The following is a 23,045-nucleotide window of genomic DNA, read 5'->3' as shown; positions in this document are numbered from 1 at the left end:
AAATAAACTGACGAAAAATACTCTCTGAGTATTATATAAATATAAATACACTGTGGTCCCATTTTTATGGCATCAGAATAAGTGACGAAGAGAATCGGCAGAGACAGAATTGGTTGTTCACAGGTAACATGAGAAGATAAAAGATTTATATTATGATCAAGAATTGTGAAATTACATATACTGTATCTCTCAGCAGAAAGACATAATAAATTATCCCAGTTTGTTATTGCTATCGATTCAAATAAAATTCGATTTATAAATAGATAAAAGATTTTATTATCACTTCTGTAAATACTTGGGTATTTAATATTACCACATTCCCTCGTATATCCTCCCACCCCCCAGAATTTCAGCATCAGGTTTCGAACATTTAAAAAATATTCCCGCAAATTTTTCCTTCCTCATTTCTTTCAAATAAGAGCTCTCCTAAATTTTGAAACGATTTCGTACGTATCTATAAATAACATACGTATTTATATATAATGTACATAGTTGTTCATTCTATCATTTATTTGTAATCATTTTCAACTGTCTTAGCGTTTGTTAGACGTTCTTTGCCAGAGCTTCAGTTTCTCCTGAGCGACGAAAGGTGTAGCCGCGCTGCTCCTCACCTCATGGTGTAACATCGACACCCCATTCTTCTCCCGGACTCAAATCACCGTCCCACATACACAATACCCTTCACGTAGATTACAATCTCAATTGCCGCTCTCAAGGCATTATTTCAGCAGAGCTGGTAACGTCGCGCTCCTCGCGATAAACAAGCAATAATTCCTTATTGGTATTGGAAACGATTTGATTAACATAATGATTGTTTTCGTCTTACTAACAAAGACAAACCCTCTCAAACTAGCTGCGAAGGTCACGTCTAACCTTTCCTTTGTAACAGTTCCTTTGTAACCTTTGTCCTTTGTAACCTTTCCTTTATGCCAGCCTAATACAAGATCCTTTATACCAATCACAGCGTAGTAAACACGAACTGACATTCATTCTATGATTTCGCTGACTCAGCTGCGCATTAGCTGCTCTAACTATTCACAAATGATTTGAGGCTTTAGGATAAGCGCAGACAACAGTAAAAATGTACACGATTTATGTTACAAGGAAATGCAAATGAAGATATCTTATGACACCAATATTACTATGTATTCTTATTAAAATGTAGGTTTCCTTTAGATAAATATTATTATGAAGGTTACCTGTAGTTTATCCCTGACTAGTTTAGATTTCTTATATTCTAACTGTGACCGCATCCTCCGAAAATTAAATTAATTTTTCCCTTTCGATTTGCGGAGTAAAACATTAGTAAAAAAAAAGGGTGCAAAATACGTAGAAAAATGGGGTATATAAGAACGTTCAACAAAAATTAATTTTGAAATGATGTCCTTCAAAAATACGCATTTATTTTGAAGATACAAAAGAGAAATAACCAAATTAAGAAAAATCTTTGGGAGCGATTGGAAATTAAAAGTGAATATTTATCCTACGTTTGTACAACTGAATCTTGATTACTCAAAACTTTCAGCGCGGCAAAGTGAATGCCAAAACGGGCTAACTTTCAAAATAAAGACTAACTTTGTTCAGGTTTTTTTAAAAAAATTTATATTCTTTTCAGTTGCTTTTATAAAAATTCGACTTACATTATATAGGTTTGGTTAATTTAATTTATTTGCTTATGGCAAGTCTTCCCTTACGTAGCTTAGGAACTGTAATAGCTGTAAAAAGAAAAAAAGTAAAGCTTTAAACTTTTAAGTTTCCACTTTAATGTCAAACTGTAAGGATAATGTAAAAAAAGTCTTGATGGTGATCTGCGTTAAATTTTAATTGATCGTTGTACCTCGCTTCATTTTGATTTATCGACTAATGTTCCCTGTAAGCTGTACATTTATTTTTATGGAATTTCGCAGAGGGTTTACTTGGCACGTACACCAGAATTAGCGGAAATAAACATGTTCACTCATTAAGTTTCTTTCAAGCAGGAGGGTAAAAATAAGCGCAGGGCCCTAGCCGGGAATCGAACCTTGAACCTCTAATATACGCGTCGGGTATGCTTACAATTACTCTACGAAAGCATGCCAAAAACAAGGAGAAAATGCCTTATATATTGCCTCTTTTAAAGAGGGATTGATAATTGCGGAACACGATTCACAAGTCTTGATGGTGACAATTTATCGTCCACCACCTTTTTGTACGGGCAACACTTCTAGAGTCATTAGGTTATTTTTTGGCAGAAGTGTGAAAATGTGCAGTGCCCTCGCCGGGACTCGAACCCTGGACCTCTCGAATACCTATCGAGTATACTTCCAATTACACCACGAAGGCATAGAAAGGAAGGAGGAAAATACATTATAAACCTCTAAAATAATAATGAAAAATCGCAAGATTATTAGCCATTTTACACAGATTCAAACTTGCTATGCTTGATATACTTGATTTTTTATTTGATATACCTTTGGACATCTAAAATTAGCAAAACTTCAATGAAGAATATCAGTAACTTAAAGGAAACACTTAAAATTTCCTTTTACAGAAAGCGAAAGTCGCAGATTAAGATGTAACACTGATTTTAAACGAAATTCTCATTCAGGGTGTAAAGGTAAAAGCATACTAATTTAACAGACCTTGAGATAGAAAGAGAGTGTTGTATCATATTAAATATGCAATACCTTTCAATAAACGGCTGCTGTGTAAAAATTACACCGAGCTCGGTCGACTAAAGCCTTTAGTCCTTGTTTTGTAACCAACACGTCGATTTCTTTAGCCGACTTTTGAGAACATTCATGTAAATTGAAATAATGAATCATTTAGTGATGAAAACTGAAATAGAATGATTGAAGAATAACTTCAGACTTAACACTGTGTTTAATAAAACCATTTCACCAAGAAAAAATTAAGATTACATTCAATAACAAATTGGAAAAAATAAATATCAGTAACTATCGTACAAGTAAGTTAAAATTCATAAATTAAAATATATGTTAGTGAATTGATTGATTATTGTGATTTATGATGCAATATGATTTTAGTTATAAACATTTTAAATTAAATTACATTATCTCTTTGAGAAAAGGGAAGAGTAAAATTTGCATAATTGTTGTCATTGGTAGTTGGTGGTTGTATGTTAGATCTTAAAAAAGAACTTCTAAGTACTTCCGACAAAATTTCCTCCAGTTAGAGTTGAAGAACAGCGGGTAATTGTTTTAGTATATTTGTAGTTCCTTTAATACTTCACATTATGGCAAAAGAAGTCGACGTGTTGGTTACAGAAAAGGACCTAAAGGATTTAGTCGACCGAGCTCGGTGTCATTTTTACAAAGCCAGCCGTTTATCGAAAGTTATTACATATTTGTTTAATATGATACAACATTCTTTTTCTAGCTCAATGTCTACTAAATTAATATGTTTTTATATTTGCAGCCTGAATGACAATTTCACTTAAAATCAAAATTATCTCTAAATCTAAATCTCTGACGTTCGCTTTCTGTAAAATGAAATTTTAAATGTTTTCTTTAATTTGCTGATATTCCTCATTGAAATTTCGCTAACATTAGTTGTCCTAAGTATATTTAATGTATTTAAATCAAGGTAAAATGGCTAGTAATCGTGCGTTTTTTTCATGTACTAGTTTAGATGTTTTAAAATAAGAAATGGCTAAAATGTTTCCTAATCTTTATTAGTTTAATTCTCGAAATAGATCTGTGGGAGTTGAAGAGAAACTAAATTTATATTCGAAATTGTTTAAGAACTTCAAATGCTAAAAGTATTCTTTTTTAAATAGCTGCAGCTAAACATTTAGCCTTTCTTATGCAGGTCATAATCACTAGCCTTCTTAATTATCAGAATTTATATAGAGACAGAGAATAAAAATCAGATTTTCTTTAACAGTATCGGTCGAAATCAAAAACGATTTTACCGCCAAATGTTTGCGAAAACTTTTTCTTGGTGTATCGGGATACCGAATAACCAGAAAGTACCATTCACATTTTCATAATCACATATTCATGAATTTCGTAATTCACATAATTTCATGTATAGTACCTAAATTTCATTAACATCTCTTTTGCAAGAGGATGAAGATATATATAGAAACTCTTTAAAACTTTTTGAAAACGACTATGAATGTGAGGTTAGTTTGTCTTTTCGATCATGTCCATGTCTATTATTCAGATGTATGTTTTTGCTAAAATTTACTCGTAAGTTTGATACTTTCTGATATGGAATATTAATTAATGGAACTATAATATCAAAATCTTTACAGCTTGTAGTAAATGATGGAATGTTTACACCAAACTACCCATCGAGAATCATTATTCCAGTAAAAGACAAAACAGCCAGTTCTGAAGAATCTCGCAAGTTAGTATTCCGTATTCATTTGATAAATTTTATCTCGCTCTTGATAAAAATTTTAATAGAAATTAAATGCTTAATTGCATTTTTTCATAAGTGTTTCAAGTCGTTGAAATCTTGGTTTTAATAACTACATATCTGAATCATAACTCGTAATTCATGAATTAAATTCATAGACTTCGGTAAATTTCTTAACTGATACTTTCTAATTTAAAGAATGATTATAGTTACTTAATTGAAGAATACTTATAGTTGCATGTACGTAGTGCACCTTATTTTCAACGAAATATTATTTTCAAACCATCGGATATGTAATTAGCCAAGCCGTTTGAAAGTCTTATTTTTCTACAGTACGTCTCTAAGTGGCTTTCGTCATAGCGAGTCCAAAATTAATTTTGTTGATGTCTTTAAACAATGAATAAACATGATTAAAAACTGCATTTCTTAAATTCGTGCCACTGAATATTAACGAACGAAAGAAAGATTTTTACACAAATACTAATTTTTGTAATTAGTTCTAAATGTTCAGTGATTAGCCATAGTTATATCGTGAAATACTTTCCACTCGCCAAACTAAACGTATTACACTAAATAAAAATTGCACATCCTGATTTCAATTTATAGAAACTCTGCAAGAGTTGTAGTGACGAATAGACATAAAATCGAATTTAAAATAAAATTGAATCTTAATTGCACGAAAATTCAGATTAAAAATGAATTTAAATTTCCAAATAAGTTTCGAGCAACTGTCGTTCGTTTAAACAATTCTGTTTAACAGCTATTCATGTTGTGCTCTATTAATTTTAAAATGTAAAGTCGTGATTTGAAAGCTATTTGAAAATTATATAATAGGTTTTGAATGAATAAAATTGATATGAAAGATCAAAATAACACTTCACATTCTATGCAAGCTTTAATTCTAGGTTTTTTCTATCTGGAATATTCTGATTTTTCTGGTAAAAAATGTTTTTAAATGTAGCCAAATGAACACAAAAATAAATAATTTAATCAAATAGGTTCTTTTAAATATTACCATAAATTAAAGGGAATAATAGAAAATTGTTTCCTTTAAGAAGTCTGGCCCCAGCGGGTCGAACCGCAAAATCACTGAACATTGGTAGTTTGCTACGAAGTTCCAGTGTTACGAGCGAGCTTACTGCATAGGCATCTTCGTGGTTTTCCCCATATGTAATATATATATTTGCGAGCCAGTTTCCTTAGAAATACATACACGAAGGCATCCCTCAGCCAGATGGCCTTCGAGCGCTTTGCCATAATCAAATAAAACCAGGCAATTGTTGCAAATCTCTGGAGCAAGTATTCCAGTGAAATAAATTCAGTTACGCCTTCAATAATTAAGGCAATTTAACTCACTAATTCACTATTAAACAACAAAGTCTCCACGTGGCATTTACATGAAAAAAGTAGCTATTTTTTCATTTTTATTTTTGCCGTTTTAAACAGCTGACTTGGATGTAAAATTTTAAATTTCCATTGCCTTAAATTGCCTTTAAATTTCTACAGGTTTCATTATTAAATGAATAAGCAAACTACAACTGATTACCTCTTGTTTCAGACCTTAAGTAGAAATTTACCTACAAATTCTTGTTTCCTTTTCACATTATTTTATATTAATTTTAATACCTTTTTAAATTTCTGAAACCTTGATTGTTAAAATCTTCAAGGTGGTAAGACTACAATTTGAAGTTTTTGACTCGCTTTTTAAATTTAAGCTTTAATATTAATGATGCGGCATTTATTAGCCGGTAGTCACCGATGCATTCCCAATAATGCTACTAATGTTTTCCTAAGAGCATTGATGCAACTCATAAGTTATTCCGAATTCTCGTAGTAAGATTATTTTCTATTAATGCCTTATTCAATGAAGCAGGGAAGGAATAAATTTTATTTCAAGGTCAGTTTTTGTCCAATTGATTAAAGCGCATATATGCATTGCATCAATTTTTACGCCAAAAGAGGTTAATTCTCAAAATGGCACTTTCTGGCGTTTCACTATAAAAGGCGAATCACTTTTAAAATTGTTACGACCAAATATATCGCCCTGTATTGTATTTAAAGAAATTAAATAATTAAGAATTTGCGTGAATGTTTACATGTTTTTCGTAATGTAAAAAAACGACAGTATCCAGAGACATCAAATTTTTAATAACTTAATCCTGCACACGAAGATGGAAACCTGGAAACATTCATTTAAGCAAAAAACCGAATTTTTTTAAATTTTCTATTTCCTATTTTGTAAAACCTTAATGCATTTTTGATTAACGAACTCTACGATTTCAAAGCAAATGGGAAATAATGGCAAAGCTGTACTAAAAAGCATTTTTATACTAGGGCGCTAGGCTGTGTATCAGAAATTCTAAAGATAAGCTGTTTTCAAATATTTTAGTCTAAGGAACATTACCCAAATTCTCTCGAAACTTGTATATGTATGTAAAATTTGAAAAATTTCAGATTTTGTATATTTTTTGGGGGCGAGGGTAACCATTTCCTGTGAAAAGTACTTCGAACAATGTTTCATTACATACGATTCAAAATGTAATGTCGACAAATTGCTTAATTTCTCTTGGAATAAGGACTAGGAATTAACTGGGAATCGATTCGAGGGAAGTCACTTGACTTCTTGTTTCTTTCGCGAGAACTAGTCTCGCTAGTATAATACCTAACTGGCGGCTGTCCCTGTAATAATTATTTCATTTAAGGAAAAAACCGAAAAGCATATATCGTCAATTTGTCTAAAAGTGCATTATAATGCGAAACTTGAAGTATTTTTTCCAACATATCTCTACGAAAATAGGCTAACTCTTACCAAGACAGAACAGCTGTACATATTTGGTCAGGATGTGGTATTATGGCCGACAAAATAATTTCATACGGAAGATTAATATTCGGATAGTATAGCTGCGATTGTTAACAATTGCTGCCGTAAATCTAATTTTGGTCAACTGATTTTCTGTTATCGAAAATATTTTACCATTGAAGCGTTAATAAATTATTGGTGGTGTATAAGCACGTCCCGTTCATAACGACAATGTACCGGTAATTTGGTTCAAATTTAGCATTCTAAAGCTCTCCCGTTTAAAATTAATCTTCGCTTAACTATTCGACAATTGCATTCTAAAATTGCGTAGTTGCATACTTACTTTTCAAACCATTTAATTTGTAGGTTTGAACCTCTAAAGTTCCAGAGAATGATGTCGGATACTTGTAGAGTGAGGCGCAGATATAGGTTTCCAGTACCTGCCTTGTTGTTCGAACGAAACGTAAGCTTATCTTCTAGTTCGTTAAATATCATTTCTAATCAAATGTTGACCTGTTGGAGACCTTAAGTCTAAATGCTTTTTATCTCGATATTTTAACTGCATTCAAATATCAACTTATTGGCAGAATTTCGTACTAAGTTGGCTAAGTAAACTTCTTGTTAGGCATTAGCTGTTTAATTTTAAATACAAAGGAAGCTTATCTACACGTTAAATAAACCTATTGTTTGCTAAGGCATATAAAAGCCGAGTTAAAAAAGCATTTCGTAATTGATCTTTGAAGATATGATTAATTTCTACTGAATTTCAAATACTTATAACTGCAACAATTCATATAAGGTGTATATTATGACATTAAAATTTCATCGAATCGTCCCGCTTAATTGCGAAAATGTCTACGTTTATTTTCGGTTTTGCAGCAGCTATTCGTTATAAATTTTACGTAGTACATGATGGAGGTTTAACATCCTGATTTACACTTCGTCTGCTTTTCCCCTGATAAAGATAGGCAGTTGTAAATTTTTAAGTCATTAGTTATTTCACTCTAATATAAGGCAATATCTGAACCTAAATGCTGGATACTTTAGATGGAATGATGGCAAAAATTACTGTAGATTTGTTTCACTTTTAAGAAACACCTTTATATTCATAAATCTTGGCTAGGAAAGATCTACAACAAAACTAGTTTAGATTTAATTGTTAATCTTTAAAAACGAATCCTTATTCGAAAAAGTGAAACTCGGAATGCTTAGAATTTAGAACTTCAACTTTTAACCTAAACTTGAAATATATTAGCATATTTTGGAGGAAGTACCATTCGAGAATAAAAGTTGTCCTGGTCAGTTTTCTCTACATGAAGGTGACCATTGGTGGACAGTCGGTATTAATCGGAAGACGTTGAAAAAGTTTTTATGGTGTTCATTTGTAGGAACGGTAAGAAACGATTTAGGAAGCGTGTACTCAAGGGACTGCTAGGAAAAATTCTTTTAAGTTCACTTAATCATAAGCAAGGGAGGAAATGTTTGCAAATGGCTACTTAAGAAAGCAAATGAGGCATAAATAACATGTCTTCCTGAATGTAAATGTTTTTCAAAGACGTAAACTGAAAGACGCCTTCAATAAAGTAATTTTTGTGGTAGTGTAAACGGTTTAAATTTAAAGTCTAGTGCTCAATTATGAATACTGACTTTAATTGAATCAAAATAATGAGCCACGAAGTCTCCGTAGTCTGTATATGCAGACTGTGTATTATATTTACAAGGAATATTGAAAAAATGTTAAGTGGAAGTAACGACCACCATATTAATTAAAAGCATATAGAAAGAGCAAGGTGTGTCAGAAAACCATAAGTTGACAAGGTACTACAGTTTAACATTATTTCAAATGAATCTTGGAGTTCTATTACAGAGCTTAATTGTAACTTAATTACTAAATTTGAAAACAAAGTGACCTTAAAGTTTAGAAACTAAATTTGAACCTTCCTTACCTTAGTGTACCTATTGGATTTGTACACAGGCTCATTTAGGATGTTATTCACAACTAATACTTCAAATAGTTTTGCTTTGATAATTCGATCATCTGGGAGATAAATTTTATTTTCATGCTAGAGTGGGAAGAGTGTTTTACTAAAACTTGATTAACTTTCATGCTAGAGTGTACTCACTCTAGCGAAACTCTTTCATGCTAGAATGGGAAGAGTTTTTGCATGCCTAGCATCAAAAACAGCTGTTCTGGCCTTTTATGTAGTGTAGCAAACATAAATCCACTTTTCCAAATGGAATAGATTAAATCTTGTATCATTCTTACGATTCCATTTACAGAAAAGAAAGTAGAAATACATAATTAATGCCCTGGAAACCTATATTTTTAAGTAGTGTGTAATTTTAAGCTTCGTGTACTTTGCCATAGTCGACCTAATAGTTCAATACGGTTGTCTTTGTTTCAGAACAACGTGCACCAGAGTAGAATGGTGTGCATGAGAACGTAAATTTGCACATAATTGCAGTAAAGTAGACTATTGGTTTATTCAACTTTGCTACCACATTTTGTATTTTCAGTATGTAATGCGAATAGTACCCTAATTTAACCGCTCGATTTTGAGATGCACATATTGAATGTATGCAACTATATTAAATACTATTCTTGTATTATCATTCTTCTCGCATAAGTTCATCCGTTGCAATGAGATGTGTTAATCTGTTTGCTCATTTATAAGTTTCATAATATTAAGCTTAAAATTGGGGTGTGTAGTGGGCCTAGCTTGAGCTTACTTGCATTCATTTCCAGTTCGTGAGCCTGCAACATGCGACCTCAATCCTAAAAAGGAATTATCAAGATTATTTCTCACTTTTACTGAAATTATGAAAGTGAAGCTTCATCATTAAAATTATTCATTTAAATGACTTAAGTACATGCAGTTAAATTTCTACCAATTTTGCCTTTTAACTATTAAATTGAATTTCACTTTCGGAGAGAGAATCTTTTCCATTAGTTGGTTAACGTCCCATGAAGAAATTGCAAGTTTCAACATTCTGTATATATAAGGCTGTAAATAGTGTGTATGTGTATGAATCTAAATACAATAGCTACTAGCGGCATAATAAAGTCCTGTCGTATAAATGGATTAGACTGAATTTTAAGACCACTCAATTCACACGCTAACAGGAAAACTGAATTTACGAATTTACCTTTGAACACTTTACTTTGCCACAATAACCGTTAAATAAAAAAGGTGTCGACTTTCAAAACTGGCCCATAACCAACTTATTATTTTTTCATAAACTGATGTACTTAGTTCAATGTATTCTTTCAATATTAAATTATGTTCCTAAAGTAATGAAACTGCAGGTGACCATTATGAACGCATTTTTAGCATTTCAGAGGTGAAAGTAATTATGTGAAAAGGCTTTATGTGGGCAAAAATTAAACATTGGTCCATTGCACACTAGTAAATCGAAGTAATATCATTGAATAACATTAAAGAAAGATCGATTTCGAATTCCTGTTTAACAGACCCTTTAAGTAAAAGCGAAATACGGTACAAATCCCTAATTTTGAAAATTTTTATCTTGCGTGAGTCTATTTTTAGTAACTTCAAGTACTTTTATCCGTATCATGTGACTGTTAAAAATTTCGTGATTTGCATGAAACGTTTTACAAATTTAAGAATTCAGAGATGTTAAAGCTTTTAATGTTTCAATTTAAAACAATTAATTGCGATTTTAAGTTTGCGAAAATAAAGGCTGCCTAAGGATTTTATATATAAACAGACTTATAATAAGCGGTTTTTATATTTAGCAGTGTTTTGTTTGAAAACTGTATTTCATTAAGGCCAAAATATTTACAGTACATTTTAATTATAAACTGTCGATAATTTCGGACTTTAGTCTCGTTTCGTTTTCAGGCCTTTTCGTTCATAGTCACCGTATGCCTGATTACTTCTAGTTTATTTCAGGGTTTCGAATTTGAAGGCTATATTTTTATTTTGCTACATTTTTCACAGGTGTTATTTCGTTTCAATAAATGTGAGAGATCGCACAATTTACGATGATCGAAATTTCAAAGTTAGCACACTTCGCTAATTTTTTCCTTTTTCGACAATGCTCAGATTCCTTTTCTGTGAAGTAAATATTTAATACTATTTTTTATTAATATCGATATTAAAAAAAGCGTTGGCTTCTGTTTCACACGTATATATATTCAAAGAAGCTTAAAATCAGATCGGTACATCATAGCAGCCTGAATCGTCTTTCTTCAAATGCAAGAAAGGCCCACCAGCGACCAAACGGTAAAGTCTCTCAACACTGGTAGTTCGGTCTGAGGCTCGAATTCCGCGAACGAGCTGGCCGCATGGGCGTTTACGTGGTTTTCTCCATGTGTAACGTGTATACGAGCCAGGTTCCCTTAGAAAGTACTCCGAAGGCATTCTTCCCCTTACGCAGATAGCCTCGAGGCTTTGCCATAATCAGACATATGCAAGAAAGTTCGATCAGTTCCGGAAGTACATGAATCTGTAATCCTGTAAAATACTTGACTGAATTTAAATTTATAAAGTTCAACCTTAAAGAGCTGGTAGTTATTGATTCCATTCTCTTTCAATTTTAGTTCATATGCCGTTCTTTGTCTGTATATGAGAGTATGGCAATACGATGGACTGAAAAAGGAAAACAAAAAAAGTAAATATTTTAATTTTCCTCGTTTAAACTTCCAGTCAATTACGAAGAATTTCTCTGAACTACTTTCATTTTGAAGCCATGCTCAAGATATGTCCTATCTTAAGATCAGTTTATTTAATCGAATGTATTTGTCGCCTATTACGGGAGTGATCGGTCGTTAAATGATGGCATTAACAATACTTTGAACAAGAATAACTTCGAATAATATAAGTCACGAACATCTATATACACTATGCACAAAATCCAGCATAGAAAAATATAGAAATATAATCTGTAGTTTAAAGTGGATCTCGGTTTTGGTTCAATCGAGTGATTGAAGAGACGGTGCTATGCAACCTGACATGAACAAAGTATTTATAATCCACGCAATCCCGTAAATGAAGCAGCGTCTCAATTATATAATATATTGAATTTGTAGTTAATTTTTCTGGATTACAACCTTCAGTTGGATTAACAAACCCTTAAATGTGTTTTTAGACAAATATGCACATTCTTTTCATCAGTCTCCTGTCGGCAATTGCAAACGAATGAAGTAGCTTTTCTAATGAGAAATACCGACATTCTTTCAAACTGGTTTCACAAATTGGTTGGCAGATGAAGTAACACAGTGCAATGCTAGTGTTATTATCTGGTTTCCGAATGCAAATCTTTAGATTAGCTGCCTATTTCTTGGTATTCTTTTATATTCATACCTAAGATTTGTAATTTACAGAAGTTTCGAGCGCCTGAAAAACTCCAGATTCTTAGATGCCTGAAATCTGAATTCAAACCAACTCAAACGTTTTTGCTATCTGAACAATTCAAGTACTTTTAAGCTGAAGGTAATATTAATTTCCTAGTGTCAACTTTAATTCTAAGCTTTGTTATTTTGTATTCATTTGTAGGTAAATCATTCCTTATCGTTGAGTTGATAAAATCCAACGCAGCCTGCTGAAAATTCATTTATGAATTCACCCGATGCGTTGGAATTCTGTGGTTCATAAATCTTACTATCCTTGCTATAAATTTCTCTGGCATACATCGATTTATTACGCGTACAATAAAACCTGACCAGAAATCACTAGATATATCCAACCTAAATAAAATCTGATAGTTCCAAGTTTAGTTTTAGCCGATTGAAAGGGCATCATGAATAGAATTCTTGGGTTTCTTATATGGAAAGTCTTCCGAACCATTTTCTTCTAAGGTAACCTTCGAATATCAAACTACTTAGCATCAGTTTATATATTAGGACTTTTATAATTGTAAGTACTTGAATATTTTTGAAATAATATGACTGAATAAATCGCATACGTAGTTTCTATGATCGGTTATCAGTAGAGGAAATACTTTGTACCATGGAATTTATGAATTTTAAGTCTATTTTCTGTAAGTCAACATTTCCTTTATTTTTCAGGTCTTTTCAGGAAGAAAATTTTGAATACGAGATGAATATTGACACTGCAGTTTTTATATTACTGTAAGTAAACTATAAGCAATCTAGAATTAGTATCTTATCGCTCTAGCAATAGTTAAAATGAACAGCTGAGATAGCGAAAGTTATAAGTAAGACGAAAGAGCTGTTTGCAGAATGTTTCCGTGGTATTTTAAATTTATAGCAGAATTAAAATCCATGTCATTAAAACTCAACAGTCCATTCTCCTTGACAGGTTTCGAAAGTTTTAAATTACCAAGATTACCCGTAAAACCTTTTCTGATTTTGTTACGGTAGCCTCTACTCTTTCCTGATTTTGTTACAGTAGCCCAGAGTTCAATACTAGCAATGCCCACAAGCGATCGAGGGTTAAAAGTTACTGAACATTGATAGTTCGTTTCAGGGTTTCGAATATAGTGAAGTATGAGCCAATTTTCTTGACTTTTCCCCATGTGTAGTGAGTATGAGCCAATTTTCTTTAAAGTCATCCACGAAGCATCCCAACTTAGACAGATAACTTTGGAGTGCTTTGACATAATTAAAACAAACCAAATCAATATTGGGGATGTTACCCAATTATTTCCTACCTACCCAATTATTTCCATTTACGCTGTTAAGTGAGCCACTTATTCGGATAGCTCCACTAGCATGTGCTGAATGACTTCATGCATTTAATAACTGCCTCTACGGTAAACTGATTTCGTGAAGCATTGTAAAAGGTTTTACATGCCTTGCGTGCGAAATAACAATAAAAGATCTGGGAATGAATGAAAGATTAAATTTCTTCGAGTGGAAGAAACTGACGTTTTCGTTCTTTTCTCTCTGCATTTATTTAAAAAGAAGTTAAGCGTTATTTAAAATTAAAATTCCTTATATTTAAAATGGCTAATCTTATTTTTTGTGCAGATTTTGGTATATAAAGCACTATTAAAATTCGACAAATATTTTGCAAGTAGTCTTGATTTGTTGGGGAAACATGGATACATTTCTTGACGTTTAATCTTGTGAATAAAGGTTTAAGAAATACCGTTTTGATACATTAAAATCTGAAACACCTAAACTAGTTGCTTCAATAATTATCCCAGTTTTGCATAAGAGAAATGAAGTACATGTTTTTATCTTGTACAAATATGAACTTTTCAGCTGGTCTTGTCAAGGTGCCTTAGTTGATTTTTTCCACTCACTGCCTAAGCCAAGATACTCTGTTATGAAATGACTATGTATACGATTCATTTGCCCTAACATTTTGAGTTTGCTATATTAACTTTTACTCACATTGATTTTTTAAATAGCATTTTCTCATGTTGATATTTGGTTTTTATAATTCATACAGTTTAAATTTCACCCTATACATAAAGATCTTCACTATCTTAGTCGAGCACGATTTTTCTCATCTTCCAACGTTAGTGGTTCGGTTAGGATTCTTTCATGCAGTTACACTGCTGCAATATTTCTCACCTGCTAATTTAGTTCCAAAGATTGCCCTGGAAATTGAGAGCTGTAACCCTTGGCAGCAGTTGTCGCTTTATATCTTGGCTACAGTCTCGTAGATATACAGGGTGAATACGAAATTCGCGTAACTTGAAATGAGGCATATCCGAGATACATGACATGCAGTAATGTGGGTTGGTAGAAAATTTTCTACCCATCTGAATTTTATATTTATTGCATCTCGCCGTGTATTATTTATTGCTGTCAGAATATCCAGAGAATATTTCTATCCATGCGCTGTGTCGGTGCGTCGCTTTTAAGTTTACGTATTTAAGACTTCGAGTGAAGCATTTTAGCGAATGTTTCTTGTCCATGTAATCGAAGAAATCGGTGCCATTTCAGCACCTGAAACGGATGACTTTTGTTCTTTAATTTTGTTCTGAAGTTGTTTCTTAGTATCTCAGTAATGTGTATTTTAATGCACCTAATTTTTATTTTTCATTTTAAATCTAAAATAATTATATGGGTTTTATGTACTTGTTCATCTCTGCGTCCATCATTCTATTATTCCGTTTGATTTTATCAGTATGCTGTTTTAAATTTGTTAAGCGATAGCTTATGCTTGTATCGAAAATTCGTTGGTTATATGCAAGAAAATCTATCTACACTAGGCACGTTAGAATACAGCAACAACCACAATCTCTAAAACTTTACCTGTGTAGGAAGGTCTAAAATAAGGGTATTATGGACATAATTGATTTTGAATAGACATATAAATAGAAATTCATCGTTCATCAACCCTCGGGTTCCATTCTTGACCAGTAACAAGACCCTTGGATTTTTTCCTTTGGTGGTTCATCCCTTTTTTCAGATCTACTTGCATTTCTCAGATGGATAAAGATTTGGTTGTAGATTTTGGTATGTGCAACTTGTGTGTAGAACGTGAAAATAATTTGCATGAAATATGGCAAGAATATATACAGTTTAAAAGTTTGTACATTTGCTGCACTTCGACCGTGTGCTCTTTTCATTACCCTCACGATGTTCAGTTCTCGAAAAACAGCATTCGCTCCACTCGCGTAAGTGGGCAAGTTAAACTGCTCCTAATCTTGTTAGAAGAAAAAAAAAAAAAAAAGTTCTGTTTTTGAAGTAATGTAGCTTTCTGATATAAATTTTCTTAATTTCGCTAAATTATTTATCCTAAATAGAATTTAATAAGTCAAACCAAAAAACCATCCTTGGCATGAAATCATGCATGCTGCACAAACCTCTTTGGTTATCATTTTTAAACAGTAGCCAGGTTCCTTTATGTAGTCCTTTTGCTTTGCCAGTCCAGTTTAAGTAACAAACTAATTATTGCCTTGTATCAGAAAGCATAAATGAAAAATTCATTACGGACTTTCCCTATAGCAAGTTAAATTTATCGTCTACGTTAACTACTTTTATGCTGGACATTTTATAGAATGGGTATATATTTATAGTTTACTCTAAAGGTATATTAACCGTTATATAACAAGCACCAAATGATCGAACGTCGCCTATTGGGGATCGTTCAAGACATTGTTTGGATGGTAATCTTTTCCAAAGCTTTGTCAATAATGTTTTCAAAATGCACTCCGTGTTTTGTTTACTGAAGCATATAACCTGTTAACCATGCTTTTGTATCCCTTCATTTGATAAAAAGAAAGATTAACGTACGCGGTAAACTATGCACTGTAGTCTTTACACAGGCAATCTCTCGTTACTTGTCATGCTAGCATTGCAGCAACGAAATGTGAATTGAGAACAAGTATTTAAGCTCAATATATCCAAAGCACAGAGGATTCTATTTTCCAAATTTGAACTGGTGAAAGTTTTGTAATGTATTTAGTGAGTTTCAGTATTGGAGCGTAAGCTTTCGAACACTTTTTAAAGGAACTAAATGTTCAATTTAAATGCCTTTCTTAATGGCATGCCTTAGAGCGATCGAGAAATCTTTAAAAATGTTAAATATTAATGTGTAATTGTGAAAAAATGAGTTGTGGTCAAATACTGGGGCATAAATTTTTAACCGATCTGCAAGCTACAAATGTGAGGACTGCCATCTGAAATTTAGTGACCTAAAAAATTGGAAATATCATCAAAATAAAATTCATACTTCTAACAGGTAATTTTGAAAAGCGAGAAATATTTCATTTCAATAATGTTCATGATGTTGATTTGAATCATACTGAGCTAGAATTTAATTCATTTAATGATTTTTTGGCATGGAAGGCAGAAATGGAAAATAGTACGAAGTCAAAATTTGTTATGGAGTAAGCATATTTAATATACATGGTGTAATGCCACTGTTCAGGAAATTTTATTATAGAAGTAAAGGTTTGTGTGACTTAAAAATCCTTGGTAGCAATAAAATAAATGCATATTGCCCAGCTGCATTAAAAGTACCAGAACATACAGATGGCAAATGGTGTAGTGTCGTATCGGAAAATACATATTGGGCATCGGAATGAAAAATATTGCATCAAAGATAGCAGCAAAAATTTCTCTGGATAATATTTTAGATGAAATTGGAAATTCTCTGAGATGCTGGGCTTGAGAGGGTTCATTTACTTACAGAACAAGATTTACATAACATCAAAAAATCTTTTAATGTGTCTTCTAATTCTGTTAAACATGAAAATGATTATGTTTGTGTAGATACGTGGGTACCTCAAGCAAAATTCTGAACATCCATGCATTTCATTTTATAAAACCCAGGGATCAACATAGCGTGAGGGAATATTGTACACAATATTCATTTCTGAAAGGAAATGATTTTGTTTTGATAATGATGACAGAAGCACAAAGAGATACTGAAAAAATTTTGTTCTGGCTTCTATATGTATTGATGATACACATGGGGTGAATGCATACAGATTTCATAACTTTAATTAAAATAGATGATTTGCACCAAAGATTGCCGTGTGCATTTTTAATTTCTAATCGATGTGATCAGCCAGTGCTATCATTTTTTTTCATGTATTAAAGAAAACATTGGGCAAATACAACCACAAATATATGTCTGATATGGCTGAATCTTTTTTTTAATGCTTGGGAGTCTGAAATGGGTTTACTACAAAAACGTTTTTTTGTGCATGGCATATTGAGAGAGCCTGGAGAAACAATTTAAAAAAAAATCAATGGTGTTGAAAGACGGGCAAAAACATATAAAATTATTAGATCTCTCTTAGAAAAACAAGACATTCATACTTTCATACACTGACAGAAGCAGCAATAAAATTACTTAAAGAAGATCCTGACACTATTGAATTTGAAAATTACTTTTAAGCATATTATTTACAAAATAAATCTAGCCGGGCATACTGTTAGACTTCACAGTGGTGTTAACACAAACATGCACATCGAACGAATGCACCAAACATTAAAATATATTTATCTTCATGGAAAAAATTTTAAGAGATTGGATAACACTATATATGGTATTATGAGTTTTGTAAGAGATAAAATGATTAATCGCTTAATTACAGCAAATAAAGGTAAATTAACAAGTAAGATTTGGAATTTAAGAATCAAACATGAAACAAATGAAACACTATGTTTATAAATAATAGAGAATGAGAATGAGTGGTCTGTTTCATTAACACATAATACAGAAATACACACTATACATGAAAGTAACAAAACTTGTCACATACAGTGCACCGAGTGTAATATATGCATTCAATGATATATATGCAGCTGTATTGATTCATCAGTTAGTAGAGATATTAGGTATTTTTTGGAAGCAGGTAAGATGAAAAATATTCAACGCCTTCGCCAGGAATCAAATCGCAGACCTCTGGATACACATCACACCATGAAGGCATGCCAAGAAGGTGGGAGAAATACTTTATATACTCTCCCTTTTAAAGGACGACTGGGGTTTTTAGGGGACCTAATCGCCAAATCCTGGGTGTGGAGGACAATCATCTTTTAGTTCGGGCGACACTGTACAGACATTAGAATTTTATATTGGAAGCAAGAGAGATTGAAAAATTAGCAATGCCTTCGCTGAGAATTGAACCGCAGATCTGGAATATGTGCCCAGTGTGCAGACCATCACACCAAGAAGGCGGGAGAAATACCTTATAAGTTAGATGGAGTATGTGCAACACACTAGAAATACTGCTACTTATTAAATACATTACTGACATCAGCACACTAGAAATACTACTACTTATACTACAACTACAATACATAATGAATTATCCACTTAGTATAGATGATGAAAATTAATTTTGAATTAAGTAGCCTTCCCCTAAAAAAATCAGACCCTCTCACTGGAACACAGAAAGAATGAACTAAAACATGTTTGGAATTAGTAGATTCATTAAAATCTGGCAAACAATGTGATGTGTTAAACAAGATTCTAAAATCAGCACCGCTGTAACTAGAAGCTGCTGATATGTTAAATGCACAAGAAATACATTTCCCAAACTGCTACGGCCCACCAGCGGCCGAGCGGTAAAGTCGCTGAACACTGGTAGTTCGGTCCGAGGTTCGAATCCCGCGAACGGGCTGGCTGCATGGGTGTTTTCGTGGTTTTCCCCATGTGTAACGTGTATACGAGCCAGTTTCCCTTAGAAAGTCCTCCACGGAAGGCATCCCTCCTCTTAGGCAGATAGCCCTAGTGTGCTTTGCCATAATTAAATACACCATCCCAAACTGCTAATAAAGATATTCCACCTAATAAAAATATAATACTGAAAAGATTCTCAAATACAAAACGAAAAGGAAACTGACAAAAACTTCTACAGTAACTTCACAGAATGAAGACAAAAATACAATACTAAAAATTATTTTGGATCACAAAAATTTTACACGTAATTCCATTGAAGAAACTTAACACATCTAGTGAAAAATATATAGTTGCTCCCAAAACAGTGGTTTGTACACTTATGATTTTCATTGAAATAGGGTTTTATCCATTAATTTAAAGTAAACTTTTTGATTGAGATTTTAATAAGAAGATCTATAATATATTCGTAACAAATTTACATGAAATATTTTTAAAATATAGCGAAACTTTATTCTTAAGAAATTAATAATCAAAAAATGATAAATATTTTATCTCGCAAAAGTCATCGTACACTGAAATATTTTTGGATAAAATCAAAATTAGAATAATCCTTTGTCGCTTTTTTTAATTTTTACATTCTGGTGTTTTTACATTCATTTAAAAAATCGTTTGCTTTAATTGTTTACTGTTTACTTCATAATATTCTATTATTGAAAAATGGTTGCAGTCGTAAAGAAATTACAGCATTCGAAAATTGATAATTTTTCACCACAGTAGTGGTAAATCAATTTGAAATATCACTAAATTAGTTAATTTACCCCATTCTACAGTGCAGTATGTGATAAAACGCTTTAAAGAAGAAAATCGGATTGAAAATAAGGTAAGAAAAAGTCGACCGAGAAAGTTAGCTAAACGTGATGAGAGCTTTATTCTTAGAAAATTTGTAAAAAGCCCACGTTTGAGTTCTGTAAAAGTTTCTGCAGAATTTAATGCAAAGTTTTCTACTTCACCTGAAACTGTTCGACGAGTTCTCAGAGAAACTGGATTACGTGGGCGTTCTGCCCGTAAAAATAATTTTGTTAGTGAGAAAAACCAGAAAGCTTAGGCTTTCATTCGCAAAAATCATTGATAAATACACCCGAAATGTACTGGAATAATGACCTATTTGCTGTCGAAAGCAAATTTAACATTTTTGGTTCGGTCACGGAGGCCGAGCTCCTTCGAGTAAACACGCTGCTCGTGAATCTGCGCAAATGATCAGGGAGGAATCGGAAGGAAACTAGCATCTGAGGGCCTAGACGCTTGTAAATTTCAGAAACATACCTTCAATGTTTTTGCACACTTTAGTTTTGCGTTATTTGTTATAAAAGATGAATCCATTACCTAATGAGGTGAACTAAAATTATTGACATTATTTTGAGATCCGTTTGTTTATTTTACCTTTAACTGGGATAATAGCGTAAACTAGGAACACACTTTTTATATAACTAAAATACCTCCTATTAAAAACTAATTAATGGTTTCTTAAAATTTGTTTCTAAAATTCCCTAAACCCGAAGTTACTGCATTAATTTTTAGATGCATATATATTTGACATATATATTAGTACATGTATGCTTAGCCTAAGCTTGATATTTTACTATAGCATTTCCTTCTGAGCAGCACTTATATATCATCATTTATGTATTTCTTATATTCTGCAGAATATTTTTCTCATTATACTTGAGGCAGATAGCCCTAGAATGCTTCGCCATAGTCAAATAAACCGTATCTCATTATACTGCAGATAATTGAAAACACTATTTTAAGTATCTGATTTGCTGTTTAAGAAAAATGATTCAAAGTATGCAGCTCTGAAATAATGAAGGAATAAAAAAAAGTGATCTTTAAGATTAGGTAGAAGATTTTAGATTAGCTCTTTAAGATAAGAAATTGATCTTTAAGAAACACACCAAACCAATAACATTTCAATAAATCTGAATGTTGTATTTAAATCTATTTCAGTTGAACTGTAATGATATTTAGGCTGTTTTCTACATGCTAGAAAAGCTTCAGTAATTTTAATTTTCAAACAAATGTTGTTTTCTAAATTTTCTGATGTTTCAGTTTTCGTTAAATTAGTAATTTATGAAAATAAAAATAAATAATAAAAAGAACTCTACAATATCATTCTTATTTTAAAGTATTTATGTATGTAGTGGGCAAGGAAATTAGTTTGAAACTGCTAGAGTAAGATGGGGTAGTAAAACAAGATTTATTCGAAAAATAAATATTTGGTATTTCAAATTGCAGGAAGCATCTTATAAGAGAGCAAAAATATATTGAATAATATTTTGTTCAGAAAGTTCTATAGAAATGTTTCTTTATTGATATTGTATTGTGTATTTAAAATTAGAGTTTAAGAATTCAAGAATTGTATTAACTGGAATGTGGTGAATAATAGTAATTGTGCCTCGAGTTTGAAAAGTAGTTACCATATATCATAATTTTTTGTCACTACTTCATATAAATTTTATGTTGAATTATATTCTTTCAGAATTCATTAATTTTATGTATTTCATTATTTTAATAAATTATAACTAGGTTTGATATGATGTATCTTGGTCTTGATGTATAAATATGACTTATTTCTATATTTTCAATTTTATTTATTTAAATATAATTTATGACTCTGCACTTTCCCAGTTTGTCGCCAATGGTGTGGGCTCTCCTAGGATTTTACCGCAAATAATCCGTCTTGACTTTTTACTAGCAACTGAGTTAATGTTACAGAATATGCTGGCAATAATATCAATTATTACTTATGGTATAAACTTATGGTCATAAAAAGTTATAGATATTGTCTCTCTCAAAAATATATGTAGTAGAAAGCCTCATCTGTACATCCTGTCTTTAGAATGATCTAATTATCTGGACCTCCAGGCTGCTGGTGAAACGAATATATATATATATATATATATATATATATATATATATATATATATATATATATAAAATGGTATTAAAAAAAAACTCCCAAAAAGTTTAAAAATGGAGAATATCATACTCAACAAAAGTAAGTTGGTGCGGTGTAAATAGGATATTTTTCCGGACTAACAGATATTCTTGCATTTCACTTTCAGACACCTTCTAGTATTTATGTTGGCCAGGATAACATTTTTGGCCCTTGAGTGGTTATGGAGATTTAGCATTTTTATATCTGACATAAACAATAAATGAAACCCATATGCTTCCTTACTAGATTAAAACTGATGATCTAAAATCTGGAAATTTTCAAAAATCGGGAATCGCCAAAGTCCCTGATGATCTTGGAATTTGCACTATATAGGTTTTGAAATTTTAGCATAATTATTTTTTTTTCCTAAATTTCAGGTTTTTGTTTAAAATGTAACCAATAATGACATTTTTTCTTTTTCTTTTTTTTAGGTTCTTGAACATATATTTTCTTTTCTCAATGTTTATGACAGACTTACAGCTAATCTTGTTTGTAAACAATGGCTTCACGTAACAAGTAGAAAACATCAGCTTGAGGATATATATGTTGTATTTGAAGATGATAGTAAAGATAGAACGCAAATTTTCAATTCCACGACTCGTGAATTTTCATGCTTCAAATTTGTCAAGCAAAACATTGATGCCCATTATATAGAATTTCTTAAGAAGTTTATTACACGGATTCATTCTTTGTCATTTGTTGATTGTGTTTTGGATATTAAAGCATTACAATCTTCTGGTAAGTTAGGCAGCTGTACAAATTTAAAATGTCTCATAATTATAGGAAGTAAAATATTTGACCTCTATTCTTTTTCATTTCCAAACCTTAGAAAACTATATGTTGACTCGGGTGCTTATCTTACAGA

At 32.0% G+C, this 23,045-nt stretch overlaps 1 protein-coding gene across 2 annotated transcripts; it reads left to right on the top strand.

Annotated features, from left to right (window-relative positions):
- The first annotated feature begins 3,100 nt into the window (after window positions 1-3,100).
- Window positions 3,101-22,839, top strand: LOC146993706 (uncharacterized). 2 transcript variants are annotated; one of them, XM_085806657.1, is made up of 6 exons: window positions 3,101-3,191; window positions 4,259-4,353; window positions 7,532-7,628; window positions 11,730-11,800; window positions 13,197-13,259; window positions 22,612-22,839. In XM_085806657.1, exons 2-6 carry the CDS (start codon window positions 4,277-4,279, stop codon window positions 22,691-22,693), a joined length of 390 nt encoding a protein of 129 aa, XP_085662783.1. In that variant the 5' UTR covers window positions 3,101-3,191; window positions 4,259-4,276; the 3' UTR covers window positions 22,694-22,839. The 2 variants fall into 2 exon arrangements, with proteins under 2 accessions (XP_085662783.1, XP_085662782.1); XM_085806656.1 differs by lacking the exon at window positions 3,101-3,191 and adding an exon at window positions 3,198-3,334.
- The last annotated feature ends 206 nt before the right edge of the window (window positions 22,840-23,045 follow it).

Source organism: Stegodyphus dumicola, chromosome 12 (genome assembly GCF_044657685.1).
Source record: "Stegodyphus dumicola isolate Sdum_Otavi_A_Nest chromosome 12, ASM4465768v1".
Lineage (NCBI taxonomy): Eukaryota > Metazoa > Arthropoda > Arachnida > Araneae > Eresidae > Stegodyphus > Stegodyphus dumicola.
The sequence above is the reverse complement of the archived record's forward strand: the minus strand, read 5'-3'. Positions and strand labels throughout refer to the sequence as shown.

What these genes read in the sequence shown, in the direction of transcription:
- LOC146993706 (XM_085806656.1), top strand. Translation starts at nt 3,236, where the DNA reads ATGGCAAAAGAAGTCGACGTGTTGGTTACAGAAAAGGACCTAAAGGAT. An exon ending in AAGCCAGCCGTTTATCGAAA is followed by an intron (nt 3,335 to 4,258) that starts GTTATTACATAT and finishes AAATCTTTACAG; the next exon opens with CTTGTAGTAAATGATGGAAT. An exon ending in GAAAAAGGAAAACAAAAAAA is followed by an intron (nt 11,801 to 13,196) that starts GTAAATATTTTA and finishes TTTATTTTTCAG; the next exon opens with GTCTTTTCAGGAAGAAAATT.